Source organism: Peromyscus californicus, unplaced genomic scaffold (genome assembly GCF_007827085.1).
Source record: "Peromyscus californicus insignis strain IS unplaced genomic scaffold, ASM782708v3 Scaffold_17__1_contigs__length_78620276, whole genome shotgun sequence".
Classification (NCBI taxonomy): Eukaryota; Metazoa; Chordata; class Mammalia; order Rodentia; family Cricetidae; genus Peromyscus; species Peromyscus californicus.
In genome coordinates, this window is record NW_026294469.1 from 56,900,872 (window position 1) to 56,921,750 (window position 20,879).

Below are 20,879 nucleotides of genomic sequence, written 5' to 3' on the forward strand. Positions count from 1 at the left end.
TCACATTGCCAACAGCCTTTGTCCCTTCGTTCTTTGGGATGACGCAGGTTTGAAGTATGAGGAGGGCTCCATGGACCTGAGGCCAGTCACCCTCCCTCTGAAGTATGGGTGCCAGAGCTGACCAGTGAGAGTCACTGAACAAAAATGAAAAATAGTACCCCAGGCCCACATGAAAGGGAAAGCAGACGCTCAAGTGTAACTAACAGAAGGAGATAGGTTTGTGACAGAAATCCTTTTGTTTTCCTGAGGCACTCCCAACTTGTTTTTAAGTGTCTTGTTTTTGATGGTGTAGGGCTTTGAGACCATCTCGATTTCTTTCCTTTATCTGAAATTATCAAATAATAGGAAAACAATAAAAGGTCCCAGCTATTCCAGACCCAACCCTAAGGGGTAGTTGCCAGAATAGCCTAGGCCAACCTGGTTCTCAACCTTCCTAATACTGCGACCCTTTAATATAGTTCCTCGTGTTGTGGTGACCCCCAGCCATAAAATTATTTCATTGCTACTTCATAACTGTAATTTTGCTACTGTTATGAATCATAATGCAAATATCTGATATGCTATCCCCGAAGGGGTGGGTCATGACCCACAAGCTGAGAACCGCTGGCCTAGGCTTTTCCTGCTGGAGAGGTCTGAGAAGTCCTTTCTGACGGCTGCACCGCAGCCAGCTGGGTCCTGCTGACCGTATCTGGACAGCCCAGGGTTTGTGGCCAGTGGGCATGCCGAAGCGGCCGGTTTCAGAGCAGGACTGGAGAGGTCAGGAGTTTTACTCATCAGTGTGAGCTACATGAGATAGTAGATGTATTTATTGAGCCACCTTTGACTTGTAAAAGCAGAAATTTCGATTTAAAAGTTAATGAAAAGAGTCATGGCAAGCATTTCTTCATTACCAGCTGCTCCAGGAACTCGATCAGTTGCGAAAAGCCAGATGTCCGGGCTTCCCCACAGAGACTCTCGCACCAGCAGAGTGGGAGAGACAAGCATTTGTCTCCTAGTCCAGTTGCACGGGAGACTCAAGGCCATTTCATTTGTCCCCCTGGATACTGGGAAAGGGAAGCAGCCTCTGTGGTTGTCTCCTCTGCCAGTGCAGAAACTTGGGCTCCTCAGACCTGGAGTGCCTTGGTGTGGGGCGGGTCTATACCCTAAAGAAATTATGGATGTGACCCGGAGCATGGCCAGTGCCTGTCATTTGCCCCTCTGACAAAAGTTGACCCAACTGTTAAGAACTGGGGGGTATCACCCCAATTTTGGAGTTTACATCTTCTCTAGCATGTTGGACCATCCCAGTCTCGCAGGGTGGGCCACAGAGTAGAAGCCCCAGGAGATGGGCCAATGTACACACGTGGTTGTAATCCTATAGCAATGCCGTTGTTACTGGTTTTTAGCATTTGATAGGTGGTGGGGAGGGCTGTGTTAAAAGTATTTTTTGAAGATTTATTTTTATCTATGTGTGTGAGTATTTGCCTGAATGCATGTATGCCTGTGCCTGTCTGGTGCCGATGGAGGGCAGAAGAGCGTGTGTCAGGTTCCTTGGAACTGCAGTTATGAACAGCCGTGAGCCGCCCCACATGGGTTCTGGAACCGAACGCACTTCAAGAGCATCGAGTGCTCTGAACAGCTTCTCCAGGCCCTCAACCCTTATTTGTTTACAAGATCTCACTCTGGAGTCCAGTCTGGTCTTGGACTCTCAACCCCTGCCTCAGCTTCCCAGGCACTGGGATCATAGGTATGAGTGCACCACACCTGGCATGGGTGTTATTTTCAAAGAAAACATCGTTTAGCACTTGGGACTCAAAGCCCAGGGAGAAAACTGAAATAAATGAAGAGGGTTTCTGGTTTCCTGAAAACAAAACGGAGCGACCAAACAAACGAACAACAACATGGGGGAAATGCCATTGTGAACGTGAAGACTGCTTCTGCTCATTCAGGAGCAAAGCCTGTGTCTGAGTGAACAGAGTGCGGCATGTCGTGTGACTAAAGCCTGTGACTGAGAACAGAGGCTTAGCTGTGGGCTCTCTAGCTGCCTGTAGCCCAGTACTCACCACCAGCAGGCCTGGAAGTAAAAGTGGTTGGAGGACGGCAGTTCTGGGCAACCAACAACAGCCTGGATCTTTTGGAAAGCGCTGGGGCTCAGATTCACTGGTAGCTGCACCTTCCAGGACGTGCTGAACGCGGCAGGTGCCTTTCTCAGCCTGCTTGTGCCTTCAACATCCCTTTCTAGGCAGAGGCTTTGAGGTGGGCCCCATACCCATAGGGATATTGGAAACCCACAGACCATGCTCTGGTCCAGGGTAGGGCATAGGGAGTGTAAGCCTGCCTGCTACATCTCTGTTTTCTTCCAAGGTGTCTGAAGAACACCTGTGTACCTATTTAAACTGTGTATAGAAAAGTATTTGTAAAATGATGGGGAAAAAACCATTTTCAGTAGGGTCTGTACTAAATGATGCCATTGTCATAGTCCTGTTCCTGACACTCTGGACTAAAAATAAGTGTGGCAGAGGACTGTCTGGCAGGGTTGACGGGACGGAAGATGATGTCATGGGGTGGCTTCCCTGTCAGTGACAGCCTTGCACCCTGAAACCAGATGGAGTTGTCCATATTGTCCAGTCACCATTCTCAACTATTCCAAAAGATGCAGAAACCACATCTCTAAGTGCCGAGCAGACAGTCGGGGCGGGGCAGTGTTTATCCCGATACTCTCAACACTGGCTTCCTGTTGCCAGTTACACTGTCTGCCTCCCTGCCTTGGCAGGAAGGGCTTCAGCTGTCAGGTGGTCACTGACAGGGTTTTACCCTTTGATATATCCGTCTGAAGCCCTAGAAGACAGACGACTGCAAAAATCAGAGTGTATCCATGCCTTCAAGTATGGCGTGTTGCAAAGCGGAATCTGGGGGGCCCATCTGAAGCAGCATGTGTGGACATTTTTAACAGCCAAGTTTATCTTTAAAGACCCGTGGCTCACATGGCCCTCTTAATGGCACCACCACTCAGAATTTAGAATGACCTTTAGGGCGTGTAGATGCTTGGCTTTCAGATCAAGGAAAACTTACTTTTTTCTTCTTTATGATGGCAAGTCTTCATTTTTCCATTTATTTCCTGAGGATAGATTTGAGCTTTTGCACCATCCAAAGCCATTTAGAATGAAGTCCTGTGGATGACTGAGTGATGTAGCGGTAGGATTCCAGGTTGGTGCAAAGCCGGGTGACACAGGAAGGTGGATGCTATCCAACTCACAAACCGAACCATACAAGATCAGAAAGGACCCACAACAAACTGATGCCGCTTCTGGAAGGCGATGTAGACAACAGCCCCTTAGCTGCATCCTTGAAACTCCCATGGTGAGGGGCTCAAGAGATAGCTCAGTGGTTACTTGCTGCTCTTCAGAGGACCTGAGTTCTATTCCCAGCGCTCATGTTGGGTGGCTCAAAACTACCTATAACTCCAACTCCTGGGGATCCAATGCCCTTTTCTGGTATCTGTTAAGTTGCAACGTGTAGGGCCTACATATCCCCCAACACACATGTACATAAATAAAAGTAAAGATAAACCTTAAACAAAACCTCCCATGGTGAGAATGGATGCACGGTGAATTCTAGACCAACCCAAGTTCCACACTGAGACCCTTTCTTTTAGAAATTAAAAATCCTCTTTTCACACAACAAAAGATGATGGTCAGTCTGATCATCTTTAGATCCCAGGGAAGTAGTTTGAGAATGGGTTGTATTGGTGCAAAAATATGTAAAAATAACCCATTAAAATTATTTATGAATATTTAAAATGTTACTTCTTATTATAAACAGGCATAGCCAGAGCACATGATGTGGAGGTGGGAGGACAATTCTCAGAAGTCAGTTCTCTCCTGCCACTGTGTTCCAGGGGTAGAACTCAGGTCCTCAGACTTGCACAGGAAACCCTTTACCCACTGAGCCACTTCGGCCCCTAAAACAGAATAAACAAACTTTTAGTAACCTTGTAAGTTTATAAGGCATTAGCATTAGTCAATGGTAATTTTTCCCCCTTGGTATGATTATAGTAAAAGTTTCAAAGTTTTCTGAATTATTCTGAAATTCTAGGTGGCCTTTACTGAAGAGCCTCCCCTCCAGGACTGATTTCTGGCTAGAAGTTAATCCCTTGCCTACGCTGTGCCATGAGGAAGCATTCCCCTTGTGCCAAGAAAGGACTGGAGTTGGGAGCAGGATAGTGCCAGCTAAGACCAAAACGTCTCCTGTCCCCTAAGCTTCTTAGTTCTGGCTTGCTTGTACTGAAATGTGGTGGTTCACTCCACCCCCGCACTCCCCAACACCCCTATCCCCGCCTTCCCACCCCCACCCCTACCCACCAACACCCTCTCCCAGCCCCCACCCCCACCCCCACCTCTCTCAGCTGGGGGAAGTACCTGGGGGTTTCTTTTCTCAATACACTGCATTATTCTACAAATGGAAAGGATTCCCATTCTCTCCATCCCAGCAGGTCTTCCTGGAAGATTTGTCTGTCTCTTAAGGGATGTGCCCTAGATTGAGTAGAGTTAGGAGTCTTAAGAAGTCTGATGATAGATTGCCAAGGAGGAATGGAGGAGGCTGTGTGGCTGCCAGTGGCTGTGCGGCCATGCAGTGGGACTGACTTTATTTCTAAGCTGTTACTGCCACCTAGTGTGGAAAAGCTAGTATGCTACTATGTGGATGGTGGGAAAGTGTATGGAAAAAGGCAGAAAGGAGAATTGATCTTATCAGAAAGTAGATGTTGCTGAGCACCTGAAAACCACTTCAACCTCTGCTTTGAAATTCTCCCCATGGGACACATAAAAAAACAGACATGCAGTGATTTGAAGCCATATGAGACCCTCGATCACTGGAAGAAACCCTGAGATAGAAGCCAGCACCAGTGGTCTCACTGGTGATTCCCATTATTCTCTCCTTATGGTAAGGAGAGTTTAGCTGAATAGTCACGAGGAAGTCCAAGCCAAGAGGATGTCCTCACACGTGGTCACAGTGCACGTGGACCCAAGCAGTGGGCTCTGGCCCACACCTATCGGCAAGCAGTAATTGCAGACTGCCTTCTCTTGATTTAAAACATCCAAGATGTATAGAAATGAAGGGTATTGCAAGGGACCGTGAATAACCGTCCATATATTAACAAATTGGACAAGCTAGGTAAAATAGACAAATGGTTAGAAACCCCTTACTAAAACTGACTTGTGAAGAAATAGAAATCTGAACATACCTTTAACTAGTTAAGGGGATTGAACAGATCCAGTGAGTGAAAAAGCTTCCTATTATGTTTGCTTAATGCGTTTGAGTACTTGGTCCCTGTCTAGTGGCACTGTTTCAGAAGGCTGTAAAATCCTTGGGAGGTGAGCTCTAGATGGAAGAAATGGGTTACTAGGGGGTTGTTCTTGAATGTTAGTAGCCTAGACCTGCTTCTGGCCCTTCTCCAAGCTTCCCAGGTGTGAGCCAGCTCCCACTGCCATAGACATGAGCTGATCCTGTTGCCATGGCTTCCCTGTTATAGTGGATGCTTCCCCTTACACTAGGAGCCCAAATACCTCTTTGCTCCCTGAAGTTGCTTTTCCCCCAAGAAGACTAACTAATGCACCTCTATGCTGGCTAATTTTATGTCAACTTGACACAAGCTGGAGTCATTTGGGAAGAGGGAACCTCAGCTGAGAAAATGGCCCCGTCAGATTGGCCTACGGGCAGGCATGTGGTACATTTTCTTGGTTGATGGTTGATTTGGGAGAGACCAGCTCACTGTGAGCAGTGCCACCCCTGGGCTGGTGGTGTTGGATGTAGAAGAAAGCAGGCTGAGTGAGACATGAGAGGCAAGCCAGCAGGAAGCAATTCTCCAGGTCCTCTGTCTGCATCCGGTCCTGCTGCTGGGCTCCTGCTGAGTACGTGCCTTCTCCTCCCTCAGTGAGAGACTGTGATGTGGAACTGTAAGCTGAAATCAAACTTTTTCTCCCCAAGTTGCCTTTGGTTGGTTTTTTAAAATCGCATCAATAGAAACTCTTCCTCCCTAACAAAGGAAGTTCAGCTGGCTGAAAGGGGGACCCTACCAAACATGAGTTGATACCTCTCCTCAAATCTTTTCCAAAGACTGAAGAGACGGGAAAGTTTCTGACTTGTTCTAGCAGGCCAGGATTCCCAATGCCAAAGGACAAAGAAGACACAAACACCAAGAGAAAGCCATAAACCAGTATCCTTTATGGATATTGACATAATCGTCTTCAATATAAAATGATAGACACTTGATTTCAGCATTATTTCAAAAGAATGATAAACCATGGCCAAAGGAGATTTATTCCTGGAATGTAAGGCTGGCTCAGAATATAAAAATAAGTCAACATTATACACCTCACCAACAGAATGAAGAGACAGGAAAGAATACACATGTGATCATCTCAATTGATACAGAAGTGTTGGATAAGACTCAACATCCTCCCATAAAAATACTCGACAAACTAGGACCAGAAAAGGAGACTTCAACACCTTAAAATCTCCAAGAAGCTCACTGACATTATAAAATACTAAAACTAATATAGTAGTAAAATACTAAAACTTTCTTCTAAGATCAGGAACAAGAAAAAGATGCCTGCCTTTTCCTGATCCATTAGCATAGTATTTGTTGGAAGTTCTAGTCAAAGCGGTTGGCCAGGAGAAATAAAAGGTATTTATCTTCATTAGGGTTACTCTTGCTGCGATGAATCACCATAACCAAAAGCGACTTGGGAATGAAAGGGTTTATTTGGTTTATACTTACATATCACAGTTCATCATTGAAGAAATCAGGGCCGGCAATCAAGCAAGGCAGGAACCTGGAGGCAGGAGATGATGCAGAGGCTATGGAAGAAGCTGTTTCCTAGCTTCTTCCTCATGACTTGCTCAGCCTGCTTTCTCATAGCATCTGGAGATGGCCCCACCCACAAAGACTGGGCCCGCCCACATCAGTCACTAATTGTGAAATGCCCTACAGGCTTGCCTACAGCCTGATCTTAGGGAAGTGTTTTCTCAGTTGAGGTTCCTTCCTCTCAGATGACTCTAGCTTGTGTCAAGTTGATATAATACTAGTTGGCACAGGTTCCCAGTGGGAAAAGATGAAGGAAGATTACCTGTTAGCAGGTGACATGCTCTTAGGAGCCTACCAAAATACAGAGAAACATGTTATATCTAATAAATGAGAGCAAGTTACAAAATTGGCACTCAGCTGTGTCTCTTTAAACTAACAATGCATAGTCTGATTTTATAAGGAATTTTTTTTTTTTTTTTTTTTTTGGTTTTTCGAGACAGGGTTTCTCTGTGTAGCTTTGCGCCTTTCCTGGAACTCGCATTGGAGACCAGGCTGGCCTCGAACTCACAGAGATCCGCCGGCCTCTGCCTCCCGAGTGCTGGGATTAAAGGTGTGCGCCACCACCGCCCGGCGCATTTTCATTTATAATAGGCTTAAAAATAGTTCAAAGTAAAATTACTTTGAACTAAAGATTTAGTCACCAGAAACCATAAAATACTGGCAAAGATGTAAAGACACAAAAATGGAAAGACATCCTATATACATGAATAAAATATTGACATCTTAATATTTTTAGAAAGTCATTACTATCCAAAGATATCCACAAACCACTGATGCTTTTTTTTTTTTTCAGAAATCCAAAAAAAAAAAAAAAATCCATCTGACAACTTCTGTGATATCCCTGGGGACCCTCAGTAGCCAAAATGACTTCAAATGAGAATAACAGATTCAGGAGGTGGTCTCATAATTTGTGATTCCAAAAAATACTACAAAGCCAACAGTAATTAAAACAGTGTGATATTAGCGTACAGGATGATGATATATGTATCAATGGAATAGATTAGACAGCTCTGAAATAAACCTTTCCAAAGATGGTCAAAAGATTGTCAACATGGATGCCAAACACTCAATTAAAAAACGGACTTTTCAAAACTGATGGGGGCTGGATCTCCCCATGCAAAAGAACAGTAATGGACCCTAATCTTACAGCACATCTAAAAATTAAAATGGACTTAAATTTTTAAAAATTTATTTATTTTATATCCTAATCACAGTTTCCCCTCCTTCTTATCCCCTATCCCTCCCTAACACTTCCTTTTTGCTCACCCCCATCCTCTCCTTCATTTCTATTCAGAAAAGGGCAGGCCTCCCATGGATATCAGCAAAATATGGCATATTAAATTGCAGTAAGACTAAGCACCTCCCCTTATATTAAAGCTGGGCAAAATAGTCAAAGACAGCCCCAGCTCCCACTGTTAGGAGTCCCACAAGAAGACCAAGCTATACAACTGTCACATATAGGCAGAGGGCCTAGGTCAGTCCCATGCAGGCTCCCTGGTTGGTGGTTCAGTCTCTGTGAGCTCCTATGAGCCCAGGTTAGCTGATTCTGTGGGCTTTCTTGTGATGTTCTGACTCCTAATAATCCTTCCTCCCTCTCATTGACAAGATTCCTGTGACCAGAAGCAACTTAAGGACGAGAATTTTAGCTTCTAGTTCTAGAGGGACCGTCTATAATGCTGGGGAAGGCATGGCATGGTGTCAAGAGCAGGAAGCTGGTGGATCACATTTTATCTGCACACAGGAAACAGAGAGAAAGGACAGGAAGTTGAGTGAGGTTTTAACCCCTCAGAGTCTACCTCAAGTAACATAACTTCTCCAGCAAGGCTCTACCTCTTAAACTGGCCCATAACCTCCCCAAACAGTACCACCTATTGGGGACCATGCATTCAAATGCATGGGTCTATGAAAGACATTTTTCATTCAAACTATAGCATAGCCCATATCTGTAGGAGGTGCGGTCTGTCTCACATGCATATACATATGTGTTATTGGCCTTTTATTGACATAAATTGAGGAACATTGTTACAGGAAAGCCTCTCACTTAGCATGTTTATAACTGTCTAGGCTCTTCCCCACACAGAGCCCTGCAGACCTGAAAGAAAAATATTCTCCTCCTACTCCGATGATCAAAGATGAGGAACTATCCAAGTAATGTGCTCATTCACAGTGAAGATTTGATTGTAGAAAAAAAAAATCCAAGAAAAAACGAAAGCCCATCATCAGCATAAACGTCGCAAGGCCATTTGGAATCAACCTTATCCACTGTTCCCTTGTCAGCAGGAACATTGCATATTCCACATTGAGGTTTGTGACTCTGGATGTCCTTAGTGGGCAGCTAATTGACAGGCTGAGCTAATGTGTTAATATAAGGCTTCAAAAGTGCATGAAGGAATAGGATGCCTAAAATGAGGAGACGCCATTGAGTTCCCCATGTTAGACAGGCCTTATCTCCAGAGATAAAGGGGGCCATGGTTGCAGAGGGTAAGGCAGGGTGAAGAGAGGAAAAAGTCTAGACAAGATTCTGAGGGCTTAGCCGTCTATCAGGATGAGATTAGACACCCACTGAGGTGCACAGAGTGGTAGCACCAGGGAGTGACCACACTATGTAATCCCAGTGCAGAATTTCCAGCAGCACCTGAAAGGTGTGACAGGTCAGGGAAAGTGCATTGTTCCTTGATCTGTCAATTTTGAGGGAAATGAAGCCACTAAGAATAATCATTGCCGTTGAGATAACATGCACCCCTAGTTCCTGGGTTCGGGATGGTACAGTTAAGTGACTGGAGCTGGACACCAGGGGCTGTGGGAGAGAAGAGTGGTGACCGATGGCAGGATGGCGAGAGGGTCTCAGAATACTGGTAGACTTGCTTTCTGGAGTCTGGTGCTAGTCATCAGTTGGTCAGCAAGCAGGAGTGTGAGAGGGGATGCCACCACTCTGCTGTACTGGGGAGGGGATCAGTCATGCCATTTGATTGAAGTTTGGTCCTTCATCTGTGGCCAGGCACAGGCTGTAATGGTTCATTACATAATTTTATAGTCAGACCCTTATGCCTACACTTCCTCTGAGCAGCTAGGGCAGCTGATATTTTTGCTACTGAGTCCATGATTCCTTGTGAGTATCTTAGGAACGGGTTGTATGTATTGTACAAAACAACGTGTTTAGCAGCGAAGTGAGTATTTCTATTAGAATGCCAGCCACAGTGTGGGTTTACACCTGAGGGCCTGGGTATTTCACTGTGGACTATGCAGTTTGGGGAAAATCAGTCCTTCCAGAGCTCAAATAGTACATATTTCCAGAAGTTCACAAGTGTAGGTATCTTCTTCCTCAAAAGATCTTACTAACAATGCTAATGGCCAGAAGACCCCTGGAAATAGTCAATAATCTGAGCTCAAAAGGCCTATCACTGTGGAGTGCTTGTAAACAAGTTTATGGTACAGAGGAATGACTGCCCAATCATGGAGTTATTCGCCTGTCACCTTGATAGTCTAGCCAGACCGTTTTTGAATTTTTCATTTATGAGCCAGGCAGGTGCATGTCTTTAATCTCAGCACTCAGGAGACAGAGGCAGGTGGAGCTCTGTGAGTTCAAGGCCAGCCTGGTTTACAGAGCAAGTTCTGGGACAGCCAGGAATGTTACACAGAGAAACCCTGTCTAGAAAAACAAAAGGAAAAATTTTTTCATCTATGTATGTATGTTTATATGTATGTATGCATATTTGTGTGTCCTGTTGCATGTGTGGAGGTCAGAGAATAACGTTCAGGAGTCACCTCTCTTTTGCTACCATTATGACACCAGGGACCAGACTCAGGTCCTTGAGGCTTGACAGAAAATGCTGTGCTAACTCGCTGGTCCTTGCCAAACATTTCTTGAAAAGACAGCTCCTAGTTATCAGATTATATCTGTGAATATTCAGGCTGAAGGATAAACTCAACAGAAGGCTTCGGAAGGTCATCCAGGCTTTGGAAATTGTAATTAACGTTGAGAGCTGACCTGCACGTGGGTAGTGTCTCTGTGGCAGCCATAGACTTCAGGCTGTGGTGATGAGGAGGATGGTGGCACTCTTGGTCCTGGAAGGCCGTGGTGATGCATTCTTTTGGGGAGGCCTTTCAGGCCTTTTTCTAGCCCAGGTACTCTTTAAGTGTTGACACCGACTGAGTATAGTTCGATGGTCATTTGAAGCGCATGGTTATATGAACCAGTACTTGACTTCCAATTCATTATGTCTTAAGAGCTAAGCTTTCTCGTTTTTCTGTTGGGTCAAAACCTTCCACTTAGATGTGAGGCATGCAAGGGGGTCAGCTCTTTCCTCTCCCATGCTTTAGACAAGTCAGCCATTGTCCTAAGAGAAAAGTGATTCTTGTTTCAAACACTTGGGTTTAAGTTTTTTTGGGGGCTACTGCTGCTGTTCTGTGAGATAAATGATTTTCTTATCTCTTGTTCCTCACTTTTCTCCTCCCCACCTCCAGGAAGGGTCCCTGTGGCCTTCTGACAGCTCCGTGCAGCGGCCAGGGGCTTCAGAGGTAAGGTGGAGGCTGTGGGAGAAGCCATGGCCACAGTCTTGAATTTGAAATCAATTTTAGATTGAAGTCATTGTTTGCTTAAAAGGGGCAAGAAGGGATTCCCCCTTAGAATCATGTGTCAGAGCTCTATACAGAGAATAGGTTAAAATTGCTGATCATTAGATTATCTTAGAGCTACCAACTGGACTTTGCAAGTGTAGGCATAGTTTGTACATATCAAAAAGCATGGATTCTATTCCCATGTCTAATTTAATAATACAAAAATTTTGAGGCAGGGTCTCAGCATGTAGCCCTGGTTGGTCTGGAACTTGCTATGTGGATCAAGCCAGTCTTGACTCAGAGATCCACCAGCTTCTGCCTCCCAAGCTGGGGTTAAAGGCATGTCCCATAATGCTCATTGGTTATCTGAATTTTTAAAGTATTTCTGTATAAATGTAAAAGTAACAAAACATATGTACAAAGATCATGAAACGATGAAATTTGTGGAGCCCAATGTAGGTATTGGCAGTCAAACTAAACCAGAGCTCTCTCAGAGCTTCTCAATACGCACCTGTAGAAAAATAAAGAAGTCACGGTGGTCCCCCTTTCTGTCTGGCCTCCAGTACTCCATGGCCTACACAGAATTCATGTCAGACTTTCTTTTTTTTTTTTTTTTTTTTTTTTGGTTTTTCGAGACAGGGTTTCTCTGTGTAGCTTTGCGCCTTTCCTGGAACTCACTTGGTAGTCCAGGCTGGCCTCGAACTCACAGAGATCCGCCTGGCTCTGCCTCCCGAGTGCTGGGATTAAAGGCGTGCGCCACCACCGCCCGGCCAGACTTTCTTAATGCACACACATGCTTGTAACACTTGTCTTCCAGAAGGTAATTGGGATAAAGGGAGATTTATTTCTATAGTGAACTTTTACATTAGCATTCGAAGTAATGGGCTTTGTTATATCATTTCCGTACATCATGTGTCATGCTTGTTCACTTTTGGTTACCTCCCGACTGCCTTCTGTTCCTCTCCTCTCTGACTGGTTCCCATCCTTCCCCCAGTAGCCTCCTGTATTCTTATCACATATATTTTACACTCTCTATCTCATGTCCATTAAGATTTCTCTACCCCCTCATGTTCCCTTTATAGCTTCATAGCTCCTCTCCCTCTATGCCCTCCCCCATTTTAAACTAGGTTCTTCATATAAGAAAAAAAAAACAGCATTTCTAAGTTTGATTTATTTTACCTAACAATGATTCCCAGTTCCATCCATTTTCCTGAAAATATCACAATTTCATTTTCCTGTATATCTTCACAAAACTCCATTGTGTGTATGTTCAACTTTTTTTTTATACCCATTTGTCTGTTGATTGATATCAAGGTGGTTCCATTCCCTAGATATTGTAAATAAGATAGCAATACATATGGATGTGCAGGTATTTCTTGGGTGTGTTTACTTAACGTACTTGGTACATATTTGTAAGAGTAGGGGTAGCTGGGGAATTTTGTAGTTCTGTGTCTTCCATACCATGTCCGCAAGTCCTGTCTAGCAGGCCTTAAGTTCAATCAGAAAGTAGTCAGCTATCCCCATGACATCCAGGCCACTATTGTGCCAGTGGGCATACCTTGTCAAACCACTTACTTGCTCTTGTAGCTCTCAGGGTTCCCAGGTGGGTAAGATGGAATCTCAAAGGAGTTCGCATTTTCCCGATGGCTAAGGATGCTGAACATTTTTAACACGCCTCTCAGCTGTTTGCCTTTCTTCTTTTGAGAACTGTATTTAGTTCCGTGCCCCGGTTTTCATTGGGTTGTGTGTTTCAACACTGTCAGATGTATAGCTGGTAAATAGTTTCTCCCCATTCTGTAAGCTGCCTCTCCAATGGTGGTGCCCTTTGCTGTGCAGGTTTTTAGTTTCATTCGTCAGTTGTTGTCTCAATGTCTACATTACTGGGGTCCTTCCAGAAAATTCTTTCCTGTGACTATAATTTGAAACATAGTTTCTACTCTGTTCACTAGCAGTTTCAGGGTATCCAGCGTTAGGCTGAGGTCCTTGATCCATCTGGAGTTGAGTTTTGTGCAGGATGAATACGCGTCTGCTTCCATCCTTCATGTAGTTGTCCAGTTTCATCAGCACCATTTGTTGAAGACACTGTCTTTTCCACAGTGTGTACGGACAGTCTCGTTGTCAAAAATTGGGTGGGTGGCTGTGGGAGTGCAGGCTTGATCTGGGCCTTCAGTCTGTCTCATTGATGAATATGTCTGTTTTTATGTCGGCACCATACTGTTTTCATTACTGTAGCTTTGTAGTATACCTTGATATCTGGGTGGTGGTACCTCTGCTATCCGTGTCTTCAAGCACTCATATTCTCTTTTCCACTTGATCACTCTGTTGGCAAGGCTTTCCGTGGAGTTTCTTACTTGGCTTATTGAACTTTTCATTTCACATTTGATTTCAGTTGGGCCTTTAGAAATGCTCTTTACTAAATTGTATTTTCATATCTTGAAGTTTTTCTTTGTGTCAGTCGATTGTTTGTGTTTTGTGGTCTTTATTCTGGCATTTATGCATATCCTCATTGAGTCAGTCTTGGACATGTTTGTAGTTAATATTTTGAAATCATTGAAATTGAAAAATTTGGAGTTGCCTTTCCAAGGGAACATAACTATGGGAGTACTGGGTTTTGAAGGAGACACACTCTCTTGTTTATTTCTGTTATTTGTGCTTTGCGATGGGCTCTAGGCACCTAAAGTTAGGTCGTGTTTTTCTTGGGATGTTTTTGTTGTTTGTGGTTTTTGTTTTTTTTTGGGGGGGGAGGTATGGATACCTGTCCTACTTTTATTGAGTAGACATTTGGATTTCTGTTTGCTATTACCCCAAATTGTCAGGTTATGGACCAGGTGAACGGTGTTTGAGTTCAGTCTTGGAGCCACTAGGTAGTGTTGTATGAATGGGGTCCCAGATCACCTGAGGCCAGGGCTATGGCTTGCTTCTGAGCATGGGAGCTAACCTTCCGTAGAGTTAGAATGTTCTCACTGTAGCAGGTTTCCAAAAATGTGTAGAAGGCTCACTCAGTTCTGCAGGTGGTCCTAGGTAAAGGGTTGGAGTCGCTGTGGTAGTGAGACTTGAGATCCTCAAGGCAGTGGGGGATCCTTACCAAGGGGATGTGCTCAGACACATGCTCCTCAGGCAACAAGGGTGAAATCAGGAATTGAGTCGGGGGTTCTCTACCTGAGGTGTTCAAGGGACCTGGTCTTCAGGTGACAGGGGTGGAGTTGTGGCGGGACTGGGGTCCCTTTCTAGGGTAGATGTTACAGTGCTATTTGAATTTGCATTTTCCTGGTGGCGAAGGAGGTTGAACACTTTCTCAAGTATTTATCATCCATTTGTAGTTCCTCTTTTGAGAAGTGTCCATTCAATAATCCATTTATGGATTAAATGGCTTTCTTGGTGTTTAATTTTTCGAGTTCTTTATAATGTCTAGATATTCCCTGTCTGATGTGGAGCTGGAAAATATTTTCCCCATTCTGTGGTCTGAGTCTTCACTCTGGAACCTGTTTCCTCTGCTGTGTGGAAGCTTTTTAATTTTATGTTGTTATTTCCGTGCCCCCCCCCCATCAATCTCAGGAATTATTTCCTGTGTCGATGGCATTCTTCTAGAAAGCCCTGGCTTATGCCACCATCTATCTCCATGTGTCTTACCTGTGTTTTCCATGAGCGGTTTCACAGTTCAGGTCTTTGACCCATTTTTAAATTGTCTATTGTATAGTACCAGAGGCAGAGATTTTGTCTTGTTCTGCTACATACGGAAATCCAGTTTTCCCAGCATTGTGTGTTAAAGAGGATGTTTTTTCTCCAAGGGGTGTTTTTTACACCTCTGTAGAAAATTAGGTGGCTGTAGACATTAAGTTTATCCTAGGTCCCCTAGTCCATCCCATTGATCTACATGTTTGTATTTGTGCCAGTACATTGCTGGTTTTGTTATGTGGCTCTGTGATATCATTTGATATCTGGAATTAAACTTCTAGCATTATTCTTTCTGCTAATGATTGTTTTGCCTATCTTGGTTCTTTTATGCTTCCATTTTATGAATTTTAGAATTGCTTCTGCTAGTCTATGAAGAATGCCACTGGGATTTTGTGGACATTGTACTGAGTTTGTCGACTGTCAAATTCAATAATGTAGCCGTTTTCACAATATTAAGTCTAGTAGTCCATGGGCAAGCAAGGGCTTCCTATTGTCCAATGTCTTCTGTTTCTTTCTTCATTGCTTTAAAAACTTCATTTTAAGACAGGTATATGTAGTGGCACACACCTTTAATCGCAACACTTGGGAGGCAGAAGCAGGCAGATCTCTGAACTTAAGGCCAGCCTGGTCTACATAGTAAGACCCTTTCAAACACACACACACACACCCCATAACACAAACAACCAACCAATACTTTATTTTAGAAGTCCCCCATCTCCTTGGTTATTCCCACATGTTTTATTTTTATTTTGAAGGTGTTCTGAATGAGATCCCCGCCCCCATATTTCTTTGGGGAATGTTCATTATCGCTGTGCATAGAACCTAACATTTTTTTATGTGGATTTTGTATCCTGCTACTTTGCTGAAAGTATTTGCCGAGTCTTAAAGGTTTCTGTGTGGAGTTTTTATGGTCTCTTATATACAAGATCATGTTGTCTGCAAACAAGAGTAACTTGACTTCCCTTTCTTCCCTGTTTGTATCACTTCTACTTCATTCTCTCATTGTCACTGCTCTAGCTGAGACTTAGGACACTATAGTGAACACAAGTTGAAAAAGTGGACACCTTGGGTTCATTCCAGATTTTAGAGGAAATACTCTCATGTTTTCCCACTAGTATAATGTTGGCGTAGGTTGGTCTTCCCTAGCTTTTACTTTGTTGGTATATGTTCCTTCCACTTCTAGTTTCTTCAGGGTTTTTGCCATGAAGGGATATTGCCCTTGTTACAGGCCTTCTCTGCATCTGTTGGTTGATGATGTAATTCTGTCCTCAAATCTGTTGTGTCCTGATTTGCATTTGTGTCGATCTGATCATCATTCATGCCAACTTTGTGTCCCTGGCATGAAATCAACTTGGTCTTGTTGATGTGTTCTTTGAATTTGGTTTGTCAGAATTTCATTGAGAATTCCTGCGTCTCTGCTCATCAGGAAATAGTTTTCTTTCTCTGTTGTGTTGTTATACACTCTTGCTATTAGGACATTCCTTGCCTTTGTAGGATAAGCTTGGTAGTGTTCATTCCTTTTCTATTTTATGGAAAAGTTTGAGGAGCACTGATGTTGGCTTTTCTTTGAAGGTTTGGTAGGAGTTGATAGGAAGTCCATCTGGTCCTGGGCTTGTCTTTGTTAGGAGACATTTGTTATTGCTTCAATTTTATTGGTTGTTATATGTCTGTTTAAATTGCTTTTATCTTCTTGACTTAATTTTGGTACATCATATTATGTGTCTATAAGTTTAACTATGTGTCCCTAAATTTTCCAAGATTATAAGTTTTCAAATGACTTTTAATGATTCTCAATATTTCATTGGAATCTGTAGTAATCTGTCCTACTCTCCTGAATTTTTTTTGTGTCTTATTTTTGTTTCGGTAAATTTAGTCAAGGTTTTGTCCATCCTGTTTATTGTTATTATTTTTAAACCACTCTTTATTTTACTGATTCTATGTGTTTTTTTCCTTTTCATTGCCATTTCATTGTTTTTTTGTTGTTGTTGTTGTATTGCTTTGGGGTTTGCATTGTTCTGATTTTTCAAGGACTTGGAGGTACATCATTAGGTCATTTGAGTTTCTTTTATTTTTTTAATGTAAGCACTCATAGATAGGGCATTTCTGTGTACAACTGCCTCTTTGTGTCCTGGATGGAAAAGTTAACTTGTGTATTCATTTTCCAAATGATTTTAGGAGCTTTAAAATTATCTTCTTGATTTTTTAAACTATCCCAGAGTGTGTTATTTAGGGCTGGGGATGTGGCTCAGTTGGTAGAGGGCTTGCCTAGCATGCACAGAACTCTGGGTTTGATTCTCAACAGTGCATAATCCAGGTGTTGTGGTATACACCTGTAATTTTAGCACTCAGAGGTGGAGTGGGAGCAAAGTCAGAATTGCAAGGCTGCGTAGTGAACCTGACACTTGATGGTCAGCCTGCAGAGGCAGGGAAGAAGAGATAGGAAGAGGGAAGGAGGGAGAGAGGGAAGAAAAGAAAGAGAGAGAAAGAGGAGAGGAATTTCCATGTATTTGTGTGGGTTTTGTAGTTTTTGTTTTGTTTTGTTTTTTGCTAATGCTTTCTATTTTCACTGCACTATTATCTAATAAGAAACAAATTATTTCAACTCTAGTATTTGTAGCCTCCAATGTGGTCTCTTTAAAGAAGATTTCATGGACTTCTAAGAATAGTGTGTATTCTGTATTGTTGCATGGGCTATTCTGTATTATCTGTTAAGTTTATTTGACTTGTGGTGTACTTTAACTCTGAGGTTTCTTTGTTAATATTCAGCTTAGATGTCCTATCTAGGGATGGAGTGGGGTATTGAAATCATCCAACATTGTATCATCATTTATGACTTTTGTTTTATGAAATTAGGAGCCCTCATATCTGGTGATATATATTTATACTTGTAATATCTTCTTGGTTAATAGTTCCTTTTATTAATGTGTAATGAGTTTGTCTCTTCTAATTTTGATTTGAAGTCTGCTTTACCATATATCAGAATAGCTGTACTAGCTTTTGGTTTCTATTTGCATGTCAAATTGACTTCAGCTCTTTGATTCTCAGCCTTTGTGTGCCTTTACTATTGAGGTGTGTTTCTTAGAGACAAGAGAAGTTTGGGTATATATTTTTGTAATCTAATCATCCATTCTGTATTTCTTTAATATGTTAGTTGAAACCATTTATATTTAAGGTTATTATTAGGAGATTTTTATTAATTCCTAACTACTACTTTTGTTAGTTGTTAGTCTAACTGGTTACTGTTGGCTTTCTCTTGTTTATCTGCTCCTCTAATGAAGTTTATTCTTTCCTGTGGTTTCTTCCTCCTCTATACATAACATTCCTTTTAAATCTCCTCTGTGGTTTTGTCTTAAAGATCAGAACTGCTTTGGTTTGTGTTTGTCTTGAGATGTATTTATTTCTCTGGTAATCTTAAAACAGCTCTTCAAGATATACCAACCAGCAATTCTTTACTTTCAGGGATTGAAATATATCATCCATGCTCTCTTGGCTTGTAGGGTTGCTTGGAGAGGTCTGATGTTAGTCTGATGTTCCTGTCTTTGTAGGTGAGTTTGTCTTTTTCCCTTATAGCTTTTAATATTGTTTCTTTGCTTTGCATTTGCTGTCTTGACTATAAAATGTCCCAGAGTTCTTATCTGGTCATGTCTGTTTTGAGTTCTTAATGCCTGTGCTGTTTGAAACTGTCTCTTTCTCTAGATTTGGGACAATTTCTGTTTCTTTGAATAATCTATGCCTTTAGTGTTTATCTCAGTGCTTTTTTTCTATGCAAGGAATTCTTGATTGTGTCCCAAAGTTCTTACTCATTGTTATTCTTGTCCATTTTTCTCTTATTTATGTTTGAATGTAGTGTTTTGTAAACCTTGTCCTGATATATATATATATATATATATATATATATATATATATATATATTTTTTTTTTGGATGTAGGTGAGTTTATTCGTGAAGATTTCTACTGCACTTTTTTATTTGATTTCTTGGATTTTGCACTTTCATCACTTGTGGGTTTTTTTCCCTCCCCAAATCTCAGCTTCCTTGCTGAAGTTTTCTTCTATGTTGTTGACTTTCTTTCTTTTTTCTTCCTTCCTTCCTTTTTTTCCCTCTTCCTCCTCCTTTTTAAAATATATATTGTTATTTTCTTGTCCACTTTACTGACTTTTTCCTATCTGTTGCTGACTTTCCTCTCTAGGTTCTGGAATGAATTATCTTCTTGTTTGTATTCTCTCTTACCAGAAAAAAACTTGAAATCTTCATCTGGCATTTTACCTATTTCCATATCCTTGAGTTCAGCAGTTGATGAATTATAATCTTCTGTAGAGTCATGCAGCCTTGCCTTTTCATGTTTTTTGTTTCTTTGTTGCAGTATGCATATCTGTTGGTTTGGATATCACTTTCATTGTAATGGAACCTTATAATGGGGGTCTTATCGAGCAACCTATTATTCTTTTATAGTTTTTTTTTTAAAATAAGTCATTTTTTATTTATTATGTACATAGTGTTCTGCCTGCATGCCAGAAGAGGGCACTAGACCTCATTATAGATAGTTGTGAGCCACCATGTGGTTGCTGGGTATTGAACTCAGGACCTCTGGAAGAGTAGCCAGTGCTCTTAACCTCTGAGCCATCTCTCCAGCCCAAGCAACCTATTCTTGAGAGCTCAATCCCCAGCATTATGCAGAAAGATAAAATAAAAATAAAAATAAAACTGTTGTAACAGCAGTGACAACATGCCATCCATGATATGGAAATACACTTAACATCAACATCAATGACAGATCACTAATATATCACCAAGAAGACCATATATAAGCTAGGCGTGGTGGTGGCGCACACACCTTTAATCCTAGCATTAGGAGGCAGAGGCAGGCAGATCTCTGTGAGTTTGAGGCCAGTCTGGTCTACAAAATGAGTTCCAGGACAGCCAGAGTTATGAAGAGAGACTCTGTCTAAGAAAAAAAATCAAACATATATATGATCATGAAGTTGAAAATAGCAAAACTATGGTAGGCTGTGTTATGGGTTTCAAATTGCTTAGTGTGTCGATGGTAAGTGAATGAAGTGGATGAAGGAGATGGGCAGAGGGTAGAAATAAATAAAATAAAAGGTGAGAGTTGAGAAAAATATTGTGAAAGAAAGGAATAAAGGGCAAAAGATTGGGGGGGAGAAAAATAAGGATTTCTCAATAATGTGTAAGTTCAAAACAAATTTAGATAAATGCAAAGGGAGTGGAAAAAAATAAAAAACATGAGCGTTTAAGGGCTGGCGAGATGGCTCAGTGGGTTAGGGTGCTTGCCGCCCACCCTGCCGACCTGCGTTTAACCCCAAGAACTCACATGTGGAAGGGCAGAGCAGACTCCTGCAAACTGTCTTCTGATCTCCACATGTGTGCCACGTGTGAATGAGAGCATGCGCACATAAATATAAAATGTAAATTTAATAACTCTAACAACATTAAAAATAAAGTAAAAACACTACTAAATACAGAGGGAGGAAGAGCAAAACTTGAACAAAGAAAAAGATAAAAGAACACCAAAGGAAAGAGAAAATATTGTTCAGTAACCGAAAGATGCATAAAAATCATCTTTTATCATAAGATAGATATCTGTTCAGTTATTAATAAATATTTATTTATTTTGTCATAAAATAAAAATAGTTGAGTGTATGAAGGTGGAATAATGAAAACATAAAACATTTTAAAAATACAGTACATTTTAAAAATACAAAGCCCGGCTATGTGTGTAATAAAAAAGGAACCATGGGTTAGTGAGACAGCACAATGGGGAAAGGGGTCTGCTGTCAAGCCTG

At 42.1% G+C, this 20,879-nt stretch overlaps 1 protein-coding gene across 12 annotated transcripts in view; it reads left to right on the forward strand.

Moving 5' to 3' along the window:
- Ldlrad4 (low density lipoprotein receptor class A domain containing 4) overlaps window positions 1–20,879 on the forward strand; it is a 367,454-nt gene that overhangs the window by 337,063 nt on the left and 9,512 nt on the right. For 10 of the 12 annotated variants that reach the window (XM_052742415.1, XM_052742414.1, XM_052742413.1 and 7 more), the window contains one exon: window positions 11,309–11,362. The exons of the other annotated variants lie outside the window; for them this stretch is intronic. In XM_052742415.1, the coding sequence (XP_052598375.1) occupies window positions 11,309–11,362 (54 nt within the window). The remainder of the gene's footprint in view (window positions 1–11,308; window positions 11,363–20,879) is intronic. 12 annotated transcript variants of the gene reach the window in all.